This window comes from Oryctolagus cuniculus, chromosome 1 (genome assembly GCF_964237555.1).
Source record: "Oryctolagus cuniculus chromosome 1, mOryCun1.1, whole genome shotgun sequence".
NCBI lineage: Eukaryota > Metazoa > Chordata > Mammalia > Lagomorpha > Leporidae > Oryctolagus > Oryctolagus cuniculus.
The window spans coordinates 141,716,902-141,741,580 of NC_091432.1; the positions used below are offsets into that span (position 1 = coordinate 141,716,902).

At 42.9% G+C, this 24,679-nt stretch overlaps 1 protein-coding gene across 1 annotated transcript in view; it reads right to left on the minus strand.

The window, feature by feature from the left end:
• ERCC6L2 (ERCC excision repair 6 like 2) overlaps window positions 1-24,006 on the minus strand; it is a 121,274-nt gene extending 97,268 nt beyond the window's left edge. Inside the window, exons 1-3 of the mRNA XM_008257721.4 lie at window positions 23,659-24,006; window positions 20,560-20,987; window positions 949-1,071 (exon numbers count right to left, since the gene is read on the minus strand). Of these exons, the coding sequence (XP_008255943.2) occupies window positions 949-1,071; window positions 20,560-20,987; window positions 23,659-23,704 (597 nt within the window). The 5' untranslated portion in view covers window positions 23,705-24,006. The remainder of the gene's footprint in view (window positions 1-948; window positions 1,072-20,559; window positions 20,988-23,658) is intronic.
• Window positions 24,007-24,679: the final 673 nt, after the last annotated feature.

Genomic DNA, 24,679 nt, shown 5'->3' on the forward strand with positions numbered 1-24,679 from the left:
TCCTGGCTTTGGCCTAGCCCAACACCAGCTGTTACAGGCATTTGAGGAACGAACCAATAGATTGGAGTTCTCTTTTTCTCAAATAATAATAATAAAAAAAAGAAGAGACGCTAAAGTGATAACAATTATAATACCTAATTTCATATCTCTCAAAATTCTGCACTGAAATGGCCCTTATGATAGACAGAAGTCAATATGTATAAGACATGTACGAAAGAGACTACTGTAAAAACTTGTGGTTAGCAGTTCATTACTATAACGTTACAAAGACTCCATAAAACCACTTTGTCTTCCTTCCTATCCAGCTTCCTGGATGCTGAGAATATAAAAGATACATAAGTATGACACACCTTTTTTATTGCATTCCATTGTTTTATTAGAAATATCTTACATTTTTTGTAAAAATTGTGTTCTTTCAAACATACATTCAGGAAGGAGAACCCTGAAGTAGGGTCATGAGGGCATGCTCAGTCACAGGGTAGAGGCACAGACAAGCACAGACCACTCTTGATGATTCCAACTTCCTTGTGGAGTGCAGGTAGAATTTGCTTCATTTTGGGGGCTATAATTATCTGCTAAGCTACTTTACATATTAATAAGGCACCCTCTTACCATTATTGATAACTGTCCTTTTTGTCTCACATAAGTAAAAAGCAAACAATTAATGTTACAAACACATTCATGGACATTCAACAAGTTTATCAACATAAGTCATATAAATCCAGCTAGCAGCAGATTAAAACCCCAAAACAACTTCAATCTGAAATTATATTCTGCCATTCTGAGAGTCAACCAAATTTAACCTAAGCACAACATTGATCACCCTTCAAAGATAAAGTTAATACTCTAATATGTTTACATTATAACTCTTACTGTACTGTGTGACTTTTGTTTCTATCTGCTTTCTCATTGCCAGCTTCAGGAACCGAGGATTTTCAGACATTTTACCTTTTTTGTCATAGAAGAAGGGAGTTCCTTTTTCATACTTCTTAGTAAAAACTCTGGCATGTTATTTTCAATATCCTCACGAGTTCCCTTTTTATGTAAAACTGCAGCCAGAAATGAAATAACCTGGAAAAAGAGAGACCTGGTCAGCCACTGTGTGTAATGTATCATGATATACAAAACTCCACTGCTTACTGGACAAGTTACAATGGTGACAAAGTCTGTACAGGTAGATTTGTTGGGAGAAAACTTTCACAGGAAACACTTGTACTTACTTGATTTGCATTAACAAATAAATGTATAATAATATGTTACCCTTGAATACACTTTTTGAAAACTCTCACATCGACATTTCTTCAATGGTAACTTCTACCTATTCAATGAATGCTTTCTTAATTCTGTCAGCTGGGACAGTACCTTCTTATTTGTTTCTATCCATGGAAACTATCTCTTCATATCCTAGTAGAATAAACTGTATACATTCTTTCTTTGCAGAAAATAAACTCCTTAAAGGGGCTAATATTTGGCTCATAAATCTATGGACTTCTGTTTAGCTAATAAATATTGGTGGTATGATAGAATGTTATTTTAAGACAGGTTAATATAATTCATCAATATACACACAATTTTCAATAACAACTATCCTCCAAAAATCAAATGAAAAGACAGACAGGTAGGAAAAAGGAACATAACCTCATAAAATGAAGAGCAAGAAATACCGGATGGGTTTGATGTTGGCCTATATTTAGCTGTAGCGGCTTGGCAGCTATGAGAACTTGAGCAAGGCTGTAAAAATGGCAGAAATAACATTGGCAGGGTTGTTTGAAAGACTGGGGAAACGTTATATGAGGTAACCATATGAGAGGAAAGAATTGATCATCAGATTACAAAAATAAATTATAAAAAGATTAAAACCTAAAGAAAGAGCCAAGAGAGAATCAGAAAAACTACAGGAAAAAAGCATCTGAACATGGATTTGCATATATCTAATCCAAACCCCAAATGATAGAGCTATACTAATGAAAATAGCTGAAGAATGTCTTCAGGTACAAGGAAAATAATCCCAGATAGAAGATCACTGAAGCAGGCAATACTAAGAAGGAACCAAAACTGTAAATGAACAGAAAATACAAATGCATGCTGACGTTATGAACCAATAAAATGCTTTGTTGGAATCAAATAACAGAAGAATTAAAGTTATAACAACAAAATCTGAGTCTGGAATGCACAGTGAAGTTACACCATTCTGGGGTGTTTAGGCTATCCAAGAACAAATAAAAGTATTTGTTTATATTAGGTTTTAATAAGTAAAGGATGTCTATTGTAATATCTGGGGTAACCACTGGAAGAAAAATAAAAGAGTGTGTAACTACAAATTGAATAGAGACGATAGAGCAATATAAAACAAACTATACAGAAGGAAGCAAAAAGAGGAAGAAAATCAACACAGATGACATGGAACAAATGAAATACAAATAGTATGCATATTAGCCCAAACATATTAGAAATATCTAAGCCCAGATATATTAGAAATCACTTTATATGGAAATGGACCAAGTGTTAACTAAAATAGAAAGATTATCAGACACACAAAATTTAAGGGGTCTTCAAAGAGTTTATTAAAAATGTGCATTATGAAAAAATTATGTCTGGATTTCAAAATTTTTTTGCATCAAAACAAACATCTTTTAAAAATTTCCTGAAATAAAAGAAGAAAACAAATCCACAGGTATGATTCTAAAATGACAAGTAAAATACCAAGCAAAGATACAGAAGATTTAAATAATAAGTTTATCAAACTTGACCCAATGAACACTTGACAGAACACTGCCCACTACCACAAAACAGTTTCATTTCAAATAAGCATAAAATATCTACCAAAACTGATGTATGCTAGGCCACAGAGCAAGTCTCAGACTTGCAAGAAATCAGAAGATGTTCTTTGATCACAATGCAAGAAACCAGAAACAACAAAAAATAAAAGCGGGAAACACCAAAAAGTTGGCAAGTAGGGAATATTCTTCAAAAGGTTCACAATGGACATTAGAAAATATTTTAATTGAGTAATAAGTAAGAATTACATGTTAAACTTACAGAATACAGCTAGAGTTCTGCCTTGGGGACTTAAATGCATATGTTAGGAAAGAAGAGAGGCTACTAAGAATCTACCTAGAAAATTTATAAAAGTAACAGAGGGGCTGGCACTGTAGCATAACAGGTTAAGCTGTCATTTCATATCAGGGTCAGTTCGTGTCCTGGCTGCTCCATTTCCAATCCCGCTCTCTGCTATGGCCTGAGAAAGCAGTAGAAGATGACCCAAGTCCTTGGGCCCCTGCACCCAGGTAGGAGACCTGGACGAAGCTTTGGCCTGGTGGTACAGTCCTAGCCATTGCGCCCATTTGGGTAATGAACCAGTGGATGGAAGACTTCTCTATCTGCCTCTCCTTCTCCCCTGCTGTAACTCCATCTTTCAAATAAAGAAATCTTTAAAAACAAAATCAGAAGGGGCGAGCACTGCGGTAGTGCTGGTAGTGCCAGAATCCTATATGGGTGCCTGTTCAAGTCTCGCTGCTCCTCTTCTGATCCAGCTCTCTATTATCGCCTGGGAAAACAGCGTTAGATGGCCCAATTCTTTGGGTCCCTGCACCTGTATAGGAGACCCAGAAGCAGCTCCTGGCTCATGGCTTCAGATTGGTCCAACTGTGGCCATGGCAGTCATTTGGGGAGTGAACCAGCAGATGGAAGACCTCTCTCTTTCTGCCTCTGCCTCTCTGTAACTCTGCCTTTCAAGTAAACAAATAAATCTTTAAAAAATAAATAAATAGGGGCTGGTGCCATGGCACAGTGGATTAATCCTCCGCCTGCAGTGCTGGCATCCCATATGGGCGCTGGTTGTAGTCCAGCTCTCTGCTGTGGCCTGGGAAAGCAGTAGAAGATGGCTCAAGTCCTTGGGCCCCTGTACCCACATGAGAGACCTGGAAGAGGCACCTGGCTTCGGATCAGTGCAGCTCTGGTCATTTGGGGAGTGAACCAACGGATGGAAGACCTTTCTCTCTGTTTCTCCCTCTCACTGTCTGTAACTTTACCCATCAAATAAATAAATACAATCTTAAAAAAATAATTAAAAAATAAAAACAAAAAATTTAAGACAAACAAGCAGAAATAATGAAACAAGAAAAAACATACAATGAAAAGGATCAAAAAAGCCAAATGATCATTCTTTGAAAACACTTTTAAAAGTAATAAGCCCTGGAAAAATTGATAGAGAGAAAAGGGAATTTAAGAGAAAAAGCAACGCACACACATACACACACAGAGTATAAGAATAAAACTGACATCTTCCCTTCCCCATTAACACCAAGAATAAGATAAGAATATCACTCTCACTATTTCTATTCAAAGTGTATTGGAGTTCTACTTAGCCAGTGAAATAAGACAAGAAAAAAAAAACATGCAAATAAGTAAAACTGTCTCTATTTGTGGATGACATGATTGTTTACAAAGTCCTCAGGCATATCTTACTAGAATTAATAACTGAAGAACTTATAAGCAGAAAATGAGATCAATATATAAAAATAAATCTCATTCTTACACACAACCAGCAAAAAAATTGGGAAATTAAGTAAAAAAAAAATCCACTATCACTAAAATGATAATTAAGAATGAATTTAGGCCGGCGCCGCGGCTCACTAGGCTAATCCTCCGCCTAGCGGCGCCGGCACACCGGGTTCTAGTCCCGGTCGGGGCGCCGGATTCTGTCCCGGTTGCCCCTCTTCCAGGCCAGCTCTCTGCTGTGGCCCGGGAGTGCAGTGGAGGATGGCCCAGGTGCTTGGGCCCTGCACCCCATGGGAGATCAGGAAAAGCACCTGGCTCCTGGCTCCTGCCATCGGATCAGCGCGGTGCGCCGGCCGCAGAGCGCCAGCCGCGGCGGCCATTGGAGGGTGAACCAACGGCAAAGGAAGACCTTTCTCTCTCTCTCTCTCACTGTCCACTCTGCCTGTCAAAAAAAAAAAAAAAAAAGAATGAATTTAAACAAGTATTTGCAAGATCCATACACAAAACTATAAAGCATTATTGAGAGATTAAAAATCTAAACAAAAGGAAGAATATGCCATGTTCATGAATTATTCAAAAGTCAATTCTCCCCAAACTGATCTTAAAAAACCACTACAAGTCAATACAATTGAAATCCACAATCCCAATCAATATCCCAACAAAATTGTCCAAGGAACTTCACAAACTGATGAAAACTTTACCTGGAAGTGCAAAGGGACAAAACAGAGAGGGGAAAGAAAGAAACGGACACATAGTGGAGCAGGAGGACAGAGTGAGCAATGGCACAGACTAGAGGTGGGTGTCATTCACAACAAAGGTGACATGCCAAGTGGTGGAAACAGATGGTCTTTAAGTAAAAGCAGCCAGGACAGGTAGGTTACCTATGGAAAAACTGAAACTTGAGGTCTACCCCACAGCATACTCATAAATCAGGGCCTGAGGACTGTAAATCTAAAGGTGAACCAGCAAATGGAAGATCTTTCTCTGTCTTCCCCCCCTAAAAAAACTGTGTCATACAGCCTTTCGAAAAATAAGTACATCTTAAAAAAAATAAAAAGAAAGAACAATCTTATTTTATTTAGCTATAGAGTCACTAAAATTATGGCTTGTTCAACAAAATAAGGATTTGACTTCAAAAAAATTAAAAACTTTCATGCATCAAAGGACAATATCAAGAAAGTGAAAGACAATCCACAGAATAGGAGAAAGTATTTGCAAATCATGTATCTGATAAGGATTTAGTATCCCAAAGACAAGCATATAAAGAATTGTTGCAGTTCAACAATGAAAAAAGACAAACAACACAATTGAGAAACAGGCAAGGGGTGAGCAGGTGGTGAGGAGGCCAACTGGAGCACCCATATCCCATATCAAAATATCCAGGTTCCATCCCCAGCTATGCTCCTGACTCCAGTTTCCTGGTAATGCGCACTCTGGGAAGTTCAAGTGCTTGGGTCCCTACCACCCACATGGGAGATCTGGATAAAGTTCCTGATTCCCAGGCAACTGGGAGGTGAAACAGCAGATTCTATGCCTTGTCTGTCTCTCTGTTTCTCAAATAAATAAATAAAACAAAGGACTTGAATGCACATTTCTCCAAAGAAATACAATAGCCAAAAGAAAAAAACACAAGACGTTGAACATCACTGACCATTACAGGAATACAAATCAAAACCATAACTTGATACTACTTCCCATGCACTAGGATGGCTACTATGAAGAAAACAGAAAATAACAAGCATTGACATTGTGGCTGATAAAAAAAAAAAAAAATTGTTAATGGGAATGTTAAATGGTGTTGCCACTGTGGAAACTGGTATGCCAATTCTCAAAGAAACAATGAATTACCCAATGACTCAATAACTCCACTCCTAGGCATTTATCCAGGAGAGACAAACAGGTTGGAAATAACCTAAACTCCATCAAAGGAGGTGTAGATAAATAAGTTGTATTCTATAAGACAGTCTGTCAAAAAGTTCAAGGAAAAATGGAATTGAAAGACACGTTTGTTTTACTGCCAAAAAATATTTAAAATTCATGCACAGTGTTTTCATAATATGCATTTCTATGATATTTTTGAAGATATGTATGCATGGATTTAAAAAATTATATATGAAAATTATCTTTTTTAAATACTTATTTTTTTGAAAAGCAGAATTACAGATGGGTGGGGAATCTCTCATGCATTGGTTTACTCCCCAAGTGGCCACAACAGCTAGGACTGGGCCGGGCCATAGCCAGGAGGCAGGAGCTTATTCGAGGTCTCCCACATGGGTGGCAGGGGTCCAAATACTTTGGTCATCTGCTGCTGCTTTCCCAGGTACATTAGCAGGGAACTGGATTGGAAGTGGAGAAGCTGGACTTGAAAGAATCGCCAAATCTACATAGACAGAAGGAAAACTAGTGGTTGTAAGGCGATGGAGAAGAAAAAAACGAAAAATGGCTACTTAATGGATATGAGGTGGTCTTCTGCTTTGATGAAAAGTTTTTAGAGTAGAGAGGTGAGGGTTACACAACCTTGTAGATGCATTCAATAAACTGGACTGTATACTTCACCATGGTTAGTTTATGTTGTATGGATTTCACATCAGTAAAAATCATAACTTGCATCTTTATAAGAATGAATGTTTACTATCATGTAATCCAAATTATTTTTGTTCTTGAAAAAAGTAAAAAATGTATGTGAAATGCCAAGCCAGTACATGTCAATGAGTCAAAAACTGTTTTCATTAAGGAGGCTTTGTTCCCCAAACACAACATTGTACAACTTAAAAAAGTTTATGGAAAGTGGAATTAAAAGATGTTTATTTTGGTTCCCAAAATTTTTGAAATCCATGCGTAGATTTTTCAGAATATGCATTTTCCATGAACTTTTTGAAGATCCCTTATATATTACAATAAACAAAGTAGGTTTTGAGCAAATCATGTTGTCTAAAAGATTATAAAGTGATATATAAGAATGGTTGAAACTTGTCCTCATTTTTAGAATGTTCTAATAAAATCTGCATTCTAATTTGCAGGATTTATGGCAAAACTCTGGAGTCTGACAAACCAGCTTTATATTAGCTGTGTGACTTTGGATAATTAATGTAACCTTTCTATAAATTTCCATTTTTTCATCAATAAAATGAAATGAAGTCAATAATGGCTAATTAACATGAATTTTAATGGAAAATATCTATCATAGAGATTAGCACATAGAGGTAATTAAACTATAAATTACTCTAGAAATTACAAACTATACCCATGGAAACATACTACTATCGAGTTGAAATTAAAAATTCACTGATACATTCATTAAGAATATAATTATTACCTACTACCTAATAGGCACTGTGCTAGGTGTAGAATAGTCTAGATAAAAGGCTATGTATATTATTAAGTGATTTAAAAGCAGCTTTTTTTTCCCTTTTGGTAGGGATGAAGAAAGGGGTAGAAGATGCAGCACTGAAAAAACTTAGTTAAGAAAAAATAAACAGAAAATAACAGTGATTGAAGTATCCAACAAGAGAGTAATATAAGCAAACGAGCTGATATAGAACACAGATTAAAGGAGGCAGAAAGGATATTTGACAAATGACTTAGCTGAAGCACCAGATAATTTAAATATCTTCAAATATGCTTATTTTTACCTAAGTAAAAGATCATTGATGTACGCTCACAATTTCCATTTATAAGTATCCTAGTCAGTTAAGGTTATTTATGTTTTACATTAAACAATATGTAATCTGGGTGCTGGTCTGTGACGTAGCTGGTGGGACTGCCGCCTGCAGTGCAGTGTCCCATATGGGCACTGGTTCGAGTCCCAGCTGCTCAACTTCCAACCCAGCTTCCTGCTGATGTGCCTGGGAAAGCAACAGAAAATTGCCCGAGTCTTTGGGCCCCTGCAGCCACGTTGGAGACCCAGAGGAAGTTCTAGGCTCCTGGTTTTATTTTTATTTATTTATTTATTTGAAAGGCACAGTTATAGAGAGGCAGAGGCAGAGGTGAGAGAGAGAGAGATCTTCTATCCACTGGTTCACTTCCCAATTGGCCACAATGGCCAGAGCTGTGCCAATCCAAAGCCAGGAGCCAGGAGCTTCTTCCGGATCTCCCACGCGGGTGCAGGGGCCCAAGGACGTAGGCCTTCTTCTACGGCTTTCCCAGGCCATAGCAGAGAGCTGGATCAGAAGTAGAGCAGCTGGGACTCGAACCGGTGCCCATATGAGATGCTGGTGCTTCAGGCCAGGGCGTTAACCTGCTTCGCCGCAGCGCCAGCCCCAAGGCTCCTGGTTTTAGATCACCCCAGCTCTGGCCACTGCGGCCATTTGGAGAGTGAACTAGCAGATGGAAGACCTCTCTCTCTCTCTCTGCGTCTGCCTCTCTGTAACTCTGCCTTTCGAATAAATAAAAATAAATCTTAAAAAAAATACATATATGCCAGCGCTGTGGCTCACTTGGTTAATCCTCCACCTGTGGCACCGGCATCACATATGGGCACCGGATTTTGTCCCGGTTGCTCCTCTTCCAATCCAGCTCTCTGCTGTGGCCTGGGAGGGCAGTAGAGGATGGCCCAAGTACTTGGGCCCCTGTACTTGCATGGGAGACCAGGAAGAAGCACCTGGCTCCTGGCTTCAGATTGGCGCAGCACCAGCTGTGGCGGCCATTTGAGGGGTGAACCAATGGAAGGAAGACCTTTCTCTCTGTCTCTCTCTCTCTCCCTGTCTAACTCTACCTGTCAAATAAATTAAAAAAAAAAAAAATATATATATATATATATAAAATACGGGTCAGTGCTGTGGCATAGTAGGCTAAGCCTCTGTCTGGGGTGCCTGCATCCCATATGGGCACCGGTTCATGTCCGGGCTGCTCCTCTTTTGATCCAGCTCTCTGCTATGTCCTGGGAAAGCAGTAGAAGATGGCCCAAGTGCTTGGGCCCCTGCACCCACGTGGGAGACCCAGAAGAAACTCCTGGCTCCTGGCTTCAGATCAGCCAAACTCAGGCCATTGCGGCCTTTTGGGGAGTGAACCAGTGGATGGAAGAACTCTCCCTCTGTATCTCCCTCTCTCTGTCTGTAACTCTGCCTCTCAAAATATAATATATATATATATATATATATATGGAATCTAAGTTTAGATTTACTGAATTTCTTGATAATGTAAACATACGTAACATTTTGAGGTTCTGGCCATTTCTTGGAATACAGTTTAATATTGAATCACAGAAAATTTATAATTAAAAGTTTAGGTAATTGTAGTACTGTAGTACTTGGAAACTTTCCAAGGTAAAACTCTCTCTCAGCCGGCGCCACGGCTCACTAGGCTAATCCTCCACCTTGCGGCGCCAGCACACCGAGTTCTAGTCCCGGTCGGGGCGCCGGATTCTGTCCCGGTTGCCCCTCTTCCAGGCCAGCTCTCTGCTGTGGCCAGGGAGGGCAGTGGAGGATGGCCTAAGTACTTGGGCCGTGCATCCCATGGGAGACCAGGAGAAGCACCTGGCTCCTGCCATCGGATCAGCGCGGTGCGCTGGCCACAGCATGCTGGCCACGGCAGCCATTGGAGGGTGAACCAACGGCAAAAGGAAGACCTTTCTCTCTGTCTCTCTCTCTCACTGTCCACTCTGCCTGTCAAAAAAAAAAAACAAAAAAAAAACAAAAAAAAAACAAAAAAAAAACAAAAAAAAACAAAAAACAAAAAACTCACATTCATTACATAGATACATATTTATTGGTCAGGAATCATTGAACTGTACACTTAAAATCTGTGCATTTCACTATTTTTCACTATTGTAATTATACCTTAAAATTATACATACACACACATTGTCTGTTTAATTTTAGATAACTGGTCCTCAAAGGCAAAGCAAGAAAGAGACCAAGTAGATCTTATGTGATAATTAAAATGAGGCAATATAAGCTCTAACCCACTGCTTTATTCTTATCTATTAGACTACAGGAAAACCATAATCCTAATTAAGAAAACTGATAATTCAATCTGTTCATATATCTGAGAAGATACACATCTTAACTGCAATTTAATTTGTCAAATTCTCTGAAACAAAAATATGCCAAGGCATCTAATTTATTTGGGTGGGCATTTGGTGCAGCAGTTAGTATTCTGCCCAGGGCCTCCACACTCTATATGAGAGAGTGCCTGGGTTTGAGACCATGCTCTGCTCCCAATTCCAGCTTCCTGCTGATGTGCACCCGGGGAGGCAGCAGCTGATCCCTGCCACCAGGAGAGGGATGTGGATTGAGTTCCTGACTTCTCTGCTCTGGGAAGGCCAAGGGCACCATGCTTTGGTAGAGACCAGCCCCCCCATCACATTCTGCTGGCAGAGCAGGAGTCTGTTAAAGCTTTAATGACAGTGGATGAATGGTAAATTTACAAGGAAGGTCCACACAGCTAACCTGACCTTCAAAGAAAAACGGGAAAAACGCTCTTTATTGTGGAATAGTTCTAAAATTGTTTACAGATGAAAGGAAGGAAAGTCAGTATTTAAATCAGCCAGCTCCACGATAGGACAAGACCAAAACCCGCATTTCAGAAAGGAACCAGCACTCTGGGAAGGCTTTGTTTTTACAGGCATTCCTTCCTAACCTCTCTCGGGCAGCACGTTTATAAAAGGCCATCTTTCTTCACATGCCGTCAGTTCAGCACACACGGTGTAGATCTGAGGCCAGGAAATGGGCACAAGAAACCGTCCCCGAGACCAGAGCAGAAAGCAGAGCACAAGTTGTCTCTTTCTTAGATGACAAAAAGGGGACGGGGGGAGGGAGGATAAAAAGTACAGAGAGATGCTTCAGAATAGCACTTCAAAAAAGTATCATGGCTTTTGCTTGGTTAAAAAAGCAATGAAAGTGGAGGCCAGCGCTGTGGCATAGTGGGGAAAGCGCCCACCTGCTTTGCCTGCATCCACTGAGGTGCTGGTTTGAGTCCCAGCTGCTCCATTTAGGATCCAGCTCCCTGCTAATGGCCTGGGAAAGCTGCAGAGGATGGCCCAAGTACTTGGGCCCCTGCCACCCATGTGGGAAACCCAGATGAAGCTCTGGGCTCCTGGCTTAAGGTTGGCCCAGCGCTGCCTTTCAAATAAATAAATCTTAAAAAAAAGTGGGGGGGGGGGGGTCTGGTTCAACCTTCACAAAATTCTGTTTCTAAAATCTGAACTATATGGCCGGAGCTGTGGCTCAATAGGATAATCCTCTGCCTGCAGCGCCAGCACCCCAGGTTCTAGTCCTGGTCAGGGCGCTGGATTCTGTCCCGGTTGCCCCTCTTCCAGGCCAGATCTCTGCTATGGCCCGGGAGTGCAGTGGAGGATGGCCCAAGTGCTTGGGCCCCTGCACACATGTGGGAGACCTGGAAGAAGTTCCTGACTTCTGGCTTTGGATGGATGCAGCTCCAGCCAATGTGGCCATCTAGGGAGTAAACCAGCAGACAGAAGATCTCTCATTTTCTTTCTCTCTTTCTCTCTCTCTCTCCCCCTCTCCCTCTGCCTCTCTGTAACAACTCTACCTTTCAAATAAATAAATAAATCTTTTAAAAAAATGTTAGGATGATGATGATGATTTTGCTTATGCTTTAAAGGGCTTGGGGATTTGGGGGCCTTAACCTACCTTTCACATTGGATATTACAGGATTTTCTCCATAAAGACAATATTCTTCTTCTCTTTACTACTATATTCCTGAGTGAACAACAGGACTTGTGATTCAAAGGACTTTCAAATTTCAGTATAGCTTTGAAGATCACATTATCCAGAAAATGGTGTTAGCAATAACCTAAGAAACTTTCAATTACCATCAATTCTACCACTATTCTACGGGCTGCAGGTTACTATACACATCTTTCATAAACTATAACATTTAGCAGTGACATCTTTGATAACATGATATATAATATTATGTAAACACACACCCAAGAAGGTGTCCTTATGGTTGGTAAGACCTTTCTCTTGCTCAGGAAGTACCCGCACCACCTTCTTTGCACAGCAGACGCCACTGCAAATCCTTAACAGTTGTCTGGAGACTTCATGCCTACGAATGCTCACCACCAACTGAAGATTAAAAACTCATCACGATTTAATCAGTTTCATGTATTCTCTTTTATGACATACCTTTCAAATATTCTCATATTACAGTTATATCTTCAATAAAAAATAAAATAAAAATCCTTACTGTTTCAGCTGATATCACTCAGCTTAGTTTTCCAGCCTGGTAGATTTTCAAAAGCAAAGAATGAAAACACAGGCTTCCCTGTGGAGGCTTCTCTGAAACCTCCAGGCAGGCCTGCTCGCCCCTCCAACCCTCTCATCACACACACGGTGATGCTCCCTGGCTGCATTTCTACCACTGTTTGTGAACCCGAAAGGTGGTGATCAGGGACATTTATATTAGGTTCTCCAGGGCCTATCACAGGGCCTGGCCAGAGCAATGGAATGAGTGGTGCATCAAATGCTGAGTAAAAGACTTAATTAGGCAGCAAGGAGGGGGTGAGTTTTAGAATGTGAATGAACATGGTTACTTTCTGTATATAACCTTAGATGCAAATGTCATTTCCTGTTCCTGTGTCTGGGTTTCTTCATTTATTAATAAGCTGAATAAGATGATCTCAAATATTACTTCCATTTTTAAAATAATTCTTTTAATGAAATAGTCACCTTGTGTCCAAATAAGCACACTCTCTTAATCAACCTGCATTGCACTGACTCACTGGATTAAAGATTTCTATGCCTTCTGAGAAACTGTATGGAGCCTCACCATCACCTGGATGGTTGGCGGAACCACAGGTGACTTCCCTCCACCACGCCTACAGTTCCGATTCAGTACACCTGGTGTGACATCCAGGCATTTATAATCCTGACAAGGCTCCAGTGGCACAGATGCTGCTGGCCCAGAGAGCTCTCCTTTGAGAGCTGCTGCTTCAGATTCTAAAAAACTGTACACTCCAGTCAAAATTATTTATTATAGTTAATGAAATATCATGTAAATATACAGAGGCGATTAATCTTCAAAGTAACTGTTGAATTAGGTATGAGAAAATTCAATAAAATACTGAGACATTTTCACAAAAATCTAGAATTGGTATTCAAATTCCCTTCCAAGTGGCTTTATTCTTAGTCCAAATAAAAGTAACACTAGAGGGTGATAAATTATTAGTGTTAATATGGGCATAAATGGACATGAGGAAACTACTGGAATGAAGGTATGTTTATTATCTTGACTATGGTGTTGTCATCATTTCTTGGGTATACGTACTTGTATTAAATATCCAATCCAGTTTGTATACTAACAGAGTTAGACTTTATTGTATGCCAATTACACTTCTATAAAGTACACAAAGACCATAAATGCATATTCTCACATACCTCCCCCAAAATTTCTAGGGAAAAAAACACTTGGGAAAAACTCTGCCCACTTCTAACAAAACCAAGCACAAATCAGCCCTAACGCCAAGCAAACCCATTCCCAATTATCTACTGAAATGAAATGAATACACAAGAGGCTTGTTCAGGAAAGCTTCTAACACCCTCATTCATAACAGCTGAAAACCTGCAACAGCTCAGGTGTTCAGCGGCAGGAATACGCATAAATAAAATGGAGTGTCTTTATAATGGAATCCTGCACAGTGAGAAAAAGGAACAAACTGTGCACTCAGCAACACGGATGATCCCAAAAGTAGGATGTTAAGTGAAAAAACCTTAGACCAGAGTGCAACTGTGTGATCCCCTTTACGTGAAAAGACAAAACTAATTACGTAAAAAAGTAGAACATGGGCCAGTGCTGTGGTGCAGTGGGTTAACACCCTGGCCTGAAACGCCGGCATCCCATATGGGCACCAGTTCAAGAGATGGCCCAGGTGCTTGGGTCCCTGCACCCAAGTGGGAGACCTGGAAGAAGCTCCTGGCTCCTGGCTTTGAGATCGGCCCAGCTCCAGCCATTGCAACCATTTAAGGAGTGACCCATCGGATGGAAGATCTTTCTCTCTGTCTCTCCCTCTCATTGTCCATAACTCTACCTCTCAAATAAATAAATAAAACCTTTAAAAAAAAAAAAAGGTCTGGTGATGGGGCCGGCACTGTGGTGTTGTGGGTAAAGCCACCGCCTGTGATGCCAGCATCCCATATGGGCACCAATTGCAATCCCAGCTGCTCCACTTCTGATCCAGCTCTCTGCTATGGCCTGGGAAAGCAGTGGAAGATGGCCCAAGTCCTAGGGCCCCTGCACCCATGTGGGAGACCTGGCTTTGGATCATCCCAGCTCTGGCCACTGTGGCCAACTGGAGAGTGAACCAATGGATGGAAGACCTCTCTCTCTCTCTCTGTCTCTGCCTCTCCTGTCTCTGTGTAACCCAGACTTTCAAATAAATAAATAAACCTTTAAAAAAAGGTAATATGAGATGTTTAAAAAATAAAATAAAAAAGTATAACAGTGACTGCCTTGGATCTGCTGACAAAACTAGGATGTGATATAAAGAAATTTTCTGATGTAGTGATAATGTTCTGTATCTTGGAAGGGTTTCTTTGGCTTACACAGAAAAATGTAATTGCCAAAACTCATGGACTGGTTGGGAATACTTAAGATTTGTGCATTTAATTGTAAAAATTTACCTCAAAATGAAAAAAATATGTAAATTAATATTGAATTCTAGCTAATGATATGTGTGTACAAGTGTCTGAGTATAAAATGTACTCATGACTGGTACTTTAACACGCAAAAGAAAAAGGACTGATGGATGGAACAGATCCATGATAAATCCGTGTGTAACAAAATGTTAACAGAATCCAAGTGGTAAGCATGCAGATGCTCACTGCGCAATTCTTTCATCTTTTCTCTACGATGTTGGGGAGAGCTCCAAGACAACCAAACAGAGGCACCTCCCCCACAGAGAAAAACCAAATTCACTACTACAGGGATGCAGCAAGGCAGATCTGGGATGGCTGTGCAAAGGGAGGCACATGGGGAACCTGGGGAAGCTGGAGGTGACCCTGGCCCAGCAGTTAGGGGAGCTCCCCTGCAGGGCCAAGGGCAAACAGGCGAGCCCCAGCAGCCCCCATCCAGGACAGGTCCCTGGAGTATGGCCGGTAGCTCTGCAGCCTTGAGAGCACAGGCTACGGCAGGGTGAAAGGAGTCACAGTCAGAACCCACACTGCCCCATGAGACACCGTGTGGCACACCCTTGTGACCTTCCACACCTTCCGTCACACCAGCAGAAACAACTGCAACCCTCAAAACCCAACTAGCCAGCAGCAACAGTGACCCCAGGACTGGTCCTGCTCTTGGAACCTTAGATGCCGGGTGCCTGCCTCTGAAGATGTGTGGTCATGCTCTATTTTTTTTTTTTTTTTTAAGATTTATTTGGAAGGCAGAGTTACACACACCAGAGAGAGAGAGAGAGAGAGGGAGGAGAGATCTTTCATCCGCTGGTTCACTCCCCAAGTGGCTACAACGGCCAGAGCTAGGCCAGACAGAAGCCAGGAGCCAGGAGCTTCTTCCAGGTCTCCCACACAGGTGCAGGGGCCCAAGGACTTGGGCCATCCTCCACTGCTTTCCCAGGCCATTGGCAGGGAGCTAGATTGGAAGTAGAACAGCCAGGACTAGAACCAGCACCCATATGGGATGCCAGCGCTGCAGGCGGTGACTTGCTGGCTCTGGGGTCATCCTATTATACTCTCTCCTTCCCCCAAGGGTGGCACACACTACCCTGAACTTGGGTAGGCCCCACGGAGGCTTCCTGCCTGGACATGCACTGGTGTAGTGGGCAGTTACACAGACACAACGGACTTTCCTGGCACTGCCACCACCACCAGGACCCGCATACCCTTGCTGGGACTGACAGGAGCTCCCTGCCCCGCCCCCATGCCTCTGCCACGGTTGTCTTCCATAACAGTAGAGACAGAGTACACATTTCAGCATTCAAGTGGAGCTGAAGCCAAAGTGGCCTAGCAAACTAACATCTGAAGAGACATCTTCAGTAAAAAGCCTTCAGTTTATGAGAACCACCCTTTAAAATGACAGAGACGGGATCCGTACTGTGGTGCATTGAGTAAAGCCACTGCCTGCAGCACCGGCATCCCACACAGGCACCAGTTTGTGTCCTGGCTTCTCCTCTTCCAATCCAACTCCATGCTAATGTGCCTGGGAAAGCAGTAGAGGATGGCCCAAGTGCTTGGGGCCCTGCACCCACTTGGGAGACCTGGAAGAAGCTCCTGGCTCCTGGCTTTAGCCAGCCCTTACCATTGAGGCCATTTACAGAGTGAACCAGCAGATGGAAGAATGATCTGTCTCTCTCTCTCTCTGCCTCTCCTTCTCTGTAACTCTTTCGAATAAATAATCTTTAAAAGTAAAAGTGGTAGAGACAACTGATCTGCTGCCAACTGAACTGTATCAGATGCACAACTATTGACATGGGGACACAGAGGTATGAGGAAGCAAGGCAATGCGACATCACAAAAGGGACACGATGCTTGAACATCAGATTTCAAGGAGAAGAAGCTAACACACTGCCTGATAAAGAATTCAGAGGATGGGCAGGCATTTGGCCTTGAGGTTCAAATGCCAATTGGGATGCCTCTGTCCCACACTGGAATACCTTATTCAACACTGGCTCTGGCTCCTGATTTCAGCTTCCTGCTACTGCAGTACCTGGAAAGCAGCAGTGATGGCTCAAGAGTTAGGTCTTTGCTATCCATAACAATGACCCGGATAGAGTTTTTAGCTCCTGGCTTCAGCTCTCCGGCTATTGCAGGAATCTGAAGAGTGAGCCAGTCAATAGTTGCCTCTCTCGCTCTCGCTCTCTTTCTATCTGCATCTCAAATAATAAACTTTTAAAAAATCAAAAGAATTATTATAAAGATACTAAAAAAGGTATAAAAGAATATAAGACAGTGAAACAAAATAAGGAAATCAATGCATAACGTGAATGAGAATCAGAAAAGATATAGAGACCTTGAAAAGGAACCAAACAGAAATCTTAGAAAGGAAGAACTCAATAAATCAAACAAAAAATACATTTGAAAGACTCAGCAGCAGACCATATGAAGCAGAAGGAAGATATTTAAATTTAAAAGGTATCTTTAGAAATATCCCAGTCAGAAACAAGTAAGCAAACAAGAATGAAGACAGCCTCTGACATCTTTGAGACACCATTAAATGGACTAATATTTAAATTCTGGGAATCTCTGACAGAGAACAGTAGTAAAGGCAGAAAACCTTTTCAATAAAATAATAGCTGAGAACTTCCCCAATCTGGAGAAAGATATGGACACACAAGTACAGGAGACACAGGACCCCAAATAGACATGATTTTCTGGATCCTCACCATAACATGTTCCAGAGAATTCTAAAATCTGCAAGAGAAAGGCACCAAGTCTTGTAAGGAAATCTCCATCAGGATAACAGATTTTTTAACAGAAACCTAACAGACCATGAACAGAATGTTACATTCCAACTTTCAAAAGAAAAAAAAACTACCAACCAAGAATACCTTATCCAGCAAAGCTATCTTTCATAAACAAAGGAGAAATAAAGACTTTTCAAGACAGACAAAATCTGAAGGAATTCAGAGGCTGGCACTGTGACACAGAAGGCTGATGCACCTGCGGCACCAGCATCCCATATGGGCACCGGTTTGTGTCCCAGCTGCTCCACTTCCCATCCAGCTCTCTGCTGTGGCCTGGGAAAGCAGTGGAGGATGGCTCAAGTCCTTGGGTCCCTGTACCTGCTCCTGGCTCCCGGCTTCAGATTGGCCCAGCTCTGGCCGTTGGGGCCATTCGGGGACTGAACTTGCAGATGGAAGACCTTTCTCTCTGACTCTCCCTCTCTCTGTCTGTAACTCTACCTCTCAAATAGAGAAATAAAAACCTTTTAAAAAAGAAATTGAAAGAATTTATCACCAGCAGACCAGCCTTAAAAAGATTCTGAGATTCCCAACTACTATCAAGAAAATGCGTAAAACAAACCCCATTAGAAGAACAATGGATATTAAATAAATAGAATAAAAATTTAAATGATAGAATTAAGTCATTACTTGTAATAATAAATTTGAATGTAAGCAGTCCAAATTCCCCAATTAAGCTACAGATGGGCTGAATGAATTTAAAAAAATGGAGACCCAATGACATGCAGCCTATAAGAAACTCACTTCATAGAAGCTGAAAGTGAAAGGATGTAAAAAGATAATTTATGTAAACAGAAACCAAAAGTGAGCAGAAGCAGTTACAATTACATCAGACAAACCAGACTTTAAGAAAAAACAAAAACTATAAAGAGATATAGAAGGTCACTATATAATGACCAAGGGACCAATTCAACAAGAAGATATGACTATTATAAATGTATATGCACCTAATGTCAGAGTACCCAGTTTGATAAAACACACATTAACTCTAAAGGAAGAGACAGACTCCAATACAACCAGTGAGGGACTTCAGCACTCCAGGTTCATCAATGAACAGATTATCCAGTCAGAAAAGTCAACAAAGAAACATCAGAGTTAAACTACCCTATAGGGCCGGTGCCGTGGCTCAATAGGCTAATCCTCCACCTGCGGCGCCGGCACACGGGGTTCTAGTCCCGGTCGGGGTGCCGGATTCTGTCCCGGTTGCCCCTCTTCCAGGCCAGCTCTCTGCTGTGGCCCGGGAGTGCAGTGGAGGATGGCCCAAGTGCTTGGGCCCTGCACCCCATGGGAGACCAGGATAAGTACCTGGCGCCTGGTTTCAGATCAGCATGGCGACAACGCGCCAGCCATAGCGGCCATTTGGGGGGTGAACTAACGGAAGGAAGACCTTTCTCTCTGTTTCTCTTTTTCTCACTGTCTAACTCTGCCTGTCAAAAAAATAAAATAAAATAAAATAAAATAAAATAACTAAACTACCCTATAGACCAAATCAATCTAACAGACATTTGTAGAACATTTCATTCACTTCATTCATTTTCATTCATTCATTTCATTCATTTTTCATTACCATATGAACATTCCGTAAGCTAGACCATATATTAGACCACAAAACAAATCTCAACAAATTCAAAAAAATCAAAATCATATCATGTATCTTTTCTAACCACAATGGAATAAAATCAACAAATACATGGCTAAACATGCTCCTGAATGAACAAAATGGTTTGCTGAAGAAATTAAAAAAAAAAAAAAAGGAAATTAAGGAGGTGTTTAGCTTAGCTTAGCAGCTAAGAGATGTATGACCTACTCCAGGAGTGCCTGAACCTGAGTTCCAGTTCCAGTTCCTGACTCCAGCTTCCTGTCAGTGCAACGCCTGGGAGGCAACAGTGATAGCTCATGTAATTGGATTCCTGCCACCCATGGGAGACCTGGATTGTAATCCCTAGCTAATGAGAGAATTTGAGGAGCGAACCAGTGGATAGGAACTCTTCTATGCATACCTCTTTTTTCTCTCTTTCTCTGTCCCCTTGACTGTCTCTTAAAGGCAAGAACAACAACAAAAAACCAGGGGCCAGTGTGGCCTGGCAGATAAAGCCACCACCCGTGATGCTAGCCTTCCATATGGGCACACGGTAGTGTCCTGACTGCCCCACTTCTGATCCAGCTCCCTGTTAAGGGTCTGGGAAAGCAGCAGAAGACAGCTCAGGTGTTTGGGCCCTTGCCACCCACGTGGCTGACTGGCTTTTGGTCTGGCCCAGTACTGGCCCCTGTGGCCATCTGGGGAGTGAACCAGAAGGGAGAGACACTCTCTTCCTCTCTCTCTCTCTGCAACTCTTTCAAAAAAAATTTTAAAAAGAACTTCATTAAAAATTTTTAAAGGAAATTTAAAAATTACCTGAAACAAATGAAAATGAAAACACAACATACCAAAGCTTATGGTATACAAAAGCAGCCCTAAGAGGGAAGTTTATAGCAATAAGTGCCGACACCAAAAAAGTAGAAAGATATCAAAGATGTGGTAGGATATCACAGTCTAGTTGGCGATACAAACACAAATACACATGTACACACTCCACACACACACAAGATATCATAACAGTTGGCGGTACACAGAATTGCATATGGTATCTACTCATGTATGCATTTTAATGAATTTACTGAATTTTAATTAAAAAGTATTTAAATACCTGTACTGTTTTTCCAAGTCCCATGTCGTCACCGAGAATACACCCTCTTCCTTGTCTGTAGTGTCCATAGAGAAACTGAGTTCCTTCCCTTTGGTAGTCTCTCAAGTACCTATTAATAGTGTAAGGGATGGAGTCTCCTTCTTCAGATAATTTAAAAGCAACAGCAGATGAGGATGGAAATTTGCGACCTGGGAAATATGGTTTTTCCAAATCTTCATCATCAAATATAAAATTCCTGGGGCAATCTTTAACAGATTTTACTTCTTGAAGTCTTTTAAGAGGTATTTTCCTTTCTTGAAGATCTGAGTATAACACGACAGCAAATGATCTCCCATTTTCATCCACTGTGATTGATTTTATGCTTGCTTCACAAAGCTTTTCATTATTTGGAGAAGGCGCAAGACATCTTTCTCCTGGATGCCATCTGTCTACAATAACAAAGAAGAAAACAAAGTTTCCAAATGCAGCTTATAAAATGACATTGCATTTATACACTGCTGAGGGAAAAAATGTACCTCACATTAATACCTTTTCCAAATAACTCACAGGAGACAAATGATAACATGTGTAGATACTTTCCTAACCTATATTATCAGATGCTGTCCTATAATAAACAGACTAAAGGGTACTTAGTTTATTTCCAGTGGTTCTTACTCTGTTTCATACGTGCCTGGACACTACCTTGGGTGATGTGATTCAGTGGATTTACGTCATGAGCATCTGGTTTTATTATTTTAAACAAAATAAACAGCTGCTACTGTTGAATGCAAACTCTGATTCTGATGCACAGCCGGGGTTAAGAACCACCTATGTAAATACGAGTATTCTTGCTGACTTGTGTATGTTACATGCATGACACAGGATATGCAGAGTAGTAGTTAATAGGACTTGTCATTGAGTAAGCTAAAGTCCTCTGGACAGCAATGTGTTTGTGGTCTGCCTGTCTGCTTTTTACAGTTATGTTGTCTCTTTCCTCTGGAGACAGCCGCTTCTTTACACTGGCAATACCACTGCTTTACAACTAACCGAGGGCAACTCCGATTCAGCTACTGATGATGTCAGTCTTGACAGATTTTCCCCTCCCAGGACACAAACAGTTGAGGTTTTAAGAAATGAATTATAGGCCAGCGCCGTGGCTCACTAGACTAATCCTCCACCTGTGGCACCAGCACCCAGGTTCTGTCCCAGTTGCTCCTCTTCCAGTCCAGCTCTCTGCTGTGGCCCAGGAAGGCAGTGGAGGATGGCGCAAGTGCTTGGGCCCTGCACCCTCACGGGAGACCAGGAGAAGCACCTGGCTCCTGGCTTTGGATCAGTGCAGCGCCGGCCATAGTGGCCATTTAGGGGGTGAACCAATGGAAGGAAGGCCTTTCTGTCTCTCTCTCTCTCTCACTGTCTAACTCTGCCTGTCAAAAAAAAAAAAATGAATTTCTGCTACACTCTTAATATCCCTCTCTCTCTCACTGTCTAACTCTGCCTGTCAAAAAAAAAAAAAAAGAATTTCTGCTACACTCTTAATATCCTTTGGACAGTCAAACCTTCTACATCTGTTTTATTTTTTATTCAGAAGATTAAACACTGTGAACGAATTCTGTTTTCTACCCATTTCTTGAGATCAGATGAGACCATTGGTAGCTTTCTAGGGCCTTCCTGATGACATCATATTAGCTTTTTTTTTTTTTAAGATTTTATTTATTTGAAAAACTGAGTTACAGGGAGTGGTAGAGAGGTAAGAGAGGTAGAGAGAGAGAGAGAATGAGTCTTTCATCCGCTGGTTAACCCCCCAAATGGCCACAATGGCTATCTGAAGCCAGGGGCCAGGAGTTTTTTCCAGGTCTCCCACGAGGTGCAGAGGCCCAAGCACTTGGGCCATTTTCCACTGCTTTCCCAGGCGCATTAGCAGAGAGCTGGATGGGAAGTGGATCAGCTAGGACTTGAACCAGCACTCATAGGGGATGCCAGTGCTGCAGGCCAAGCTTTAACCCACTCTGCCACAATGCCGGCCCCCATATTAGATTTGTGATTATAATGACATATTTCTACCGTCTTACATAAGACTACCTCCTTAGGGTGCTCCTCAGAAGTGAAGCCGTTACTCCCACTGAGGTTGTTTTACCACACAATCCTCAGCACGCCGGGAAAATCCATTCTCCTGCCCAAATCTCTGGACTCAAGCTGTCTGAGAACTGTGACGGTATTCTAAAAGACAGGTAATGTAAAACTACAATCTACTATACAGGTAAAACACACAGTTCCTGTTTTCAGAACAGTACCGGCTGAGGCTTAAAACCTAAAGCAGCCCCTGCTGCAATTCTTAACAGGTTATGTCTGCTTCACACCGTGTGCGGGCATCCCTGGCAAACGCTGTGTCGTTTCTACAGATTTCATTCTTTAGTTTATCCTTTAACACTCACGATGTAACCACAAACTATCACATACTTTATCACACGATGGAGAGAAAGAAAACCATTGCAAAGAAAGATGATTAATTCCTCTTCCTGCATCAGATCAACCAGTATCATTTCACCCATTGCCAGTTTACCAAGGCAGAAAACCCAAGTCGGCCCTTAATCGTTTTTTATGTTACTCTCACCAGGCAACATTTAAAAGCAATGTCACTTTCCTCCCACCACTGTTTCTCTCAGCCAAGGGCAGGCACACTTCTTCAACACAGTCAGACATTAGCTATTTGTTCTTTAGATTTGGAGGCTATACAGTCTGTTGTCTTTCCTAGGAAAACCACCGCAGACAAAAATGTAAGCCAACGGGCAGGGCGATGTTCCAATAAAACTTTATTTACAAAGCCAGTGTCGGGCCGTAGGTCGGCCACAGCGACCTGGCATCACATCGGTGCTCTGCCTACACCCTATCTCGCTTAATCACAGGAACCCAGCGACGGCGGGGCGACGATGCGGCCCGGGCAGGGGCTCCACGGCCCACGAGGTCCACACAAACTCGCAAACACCCGATCCCACCCCGGGAAAGGGGCGGGGCACCACTGCCGCCGCGCTCTGCGCAGGCGCGGGCACCACCCCGGAACCGCCGCGCCTGCGCACAACGCACAGGCGTCCGGGCTCTCAGGGGCGAGCTCGCGGCTCATACCTGGGCGAGAGGCTCCGGCGCGGGGCTCCGCGGCACAGGGCTCCATCCGGCCAAGGGGCCCGGCCCGGCACCTCCCGCGGCACTCAGCACCCGGCAGGCCAACAGCCCCCGCTGCCGCTCTCGGGACATTGCCACCGGGAGGACGCGCGGCGGCGGAGCCTGACCGGGCCCCAGGAGAAGAGGGCGGCGGCGCGCAGGCCTGTGGCCAAGCTGTGTCCACCTGACCGCGTCCAGCCCCGCCGCCGCGACCCGAAATCTCCCTCTAAATCCCCTCTCCAGCTTCCAATCCTGCCTCAAAACATCCCGCGAGAACCGGCTTCCGAACTGTCATGAGGGTCTCGCGAGAACAAATTTTTTTTTAACGTGGGCGGGGCAAGCCTTCCTGCTTTCCTTTCCTCTACAGGCTCGCGATAGTTGGGAGTATCGCGAGGTTTCCTATGGCGCGCCGCGCAGCCGCAGTGACTTCGGAGGGCCGGCCATCGCGTCCTGGGTGCCCGCGCGCGGGGGCTTTAGGAGGCGAGCGACTCCCTCCTGGATGTCCCGGAGGGAGCATCGGGGCTCGCACGTCGACGTGCAGGCCCAGAAACACCTGCCACCACTTTGCACAGGCGCTGTGAGAAGTGGAAAGGGCGTTCCTGTGTGAGACGTCCCGGGAGGACGCTACCCCAGACGCTGCGGAGGGACCCGGGAACAGCTCCTGCGCGGAGTTTCGTCCCCTGGTCGCACGAGCCTGGTGGCCTAATGCAGCGCTCAGGCGTTCTCTGACTGACCGGGGTCTCGGGCTGAAGGCGCGGTGTCCGCACAGCCGCGTTCCTTTCTGGAGGCCCCTCGGGGCGCCGCTGGCGTCGCCTCGGCCGCTTCTGCCTGCCTGCCCGCCCTGGTGGAGGGTCCCTTCCTGCGTCTCTCCGACCGTTTGGTGGTCCGGGCTGCCTCCGGTGGCAGCTGCGGGAAGAGACCTTGGTTTTGAGGGCTCCCCTGAAGGATCCAGGAGAGTCTCCATTTCCAAGTGTGCACTCCTAAT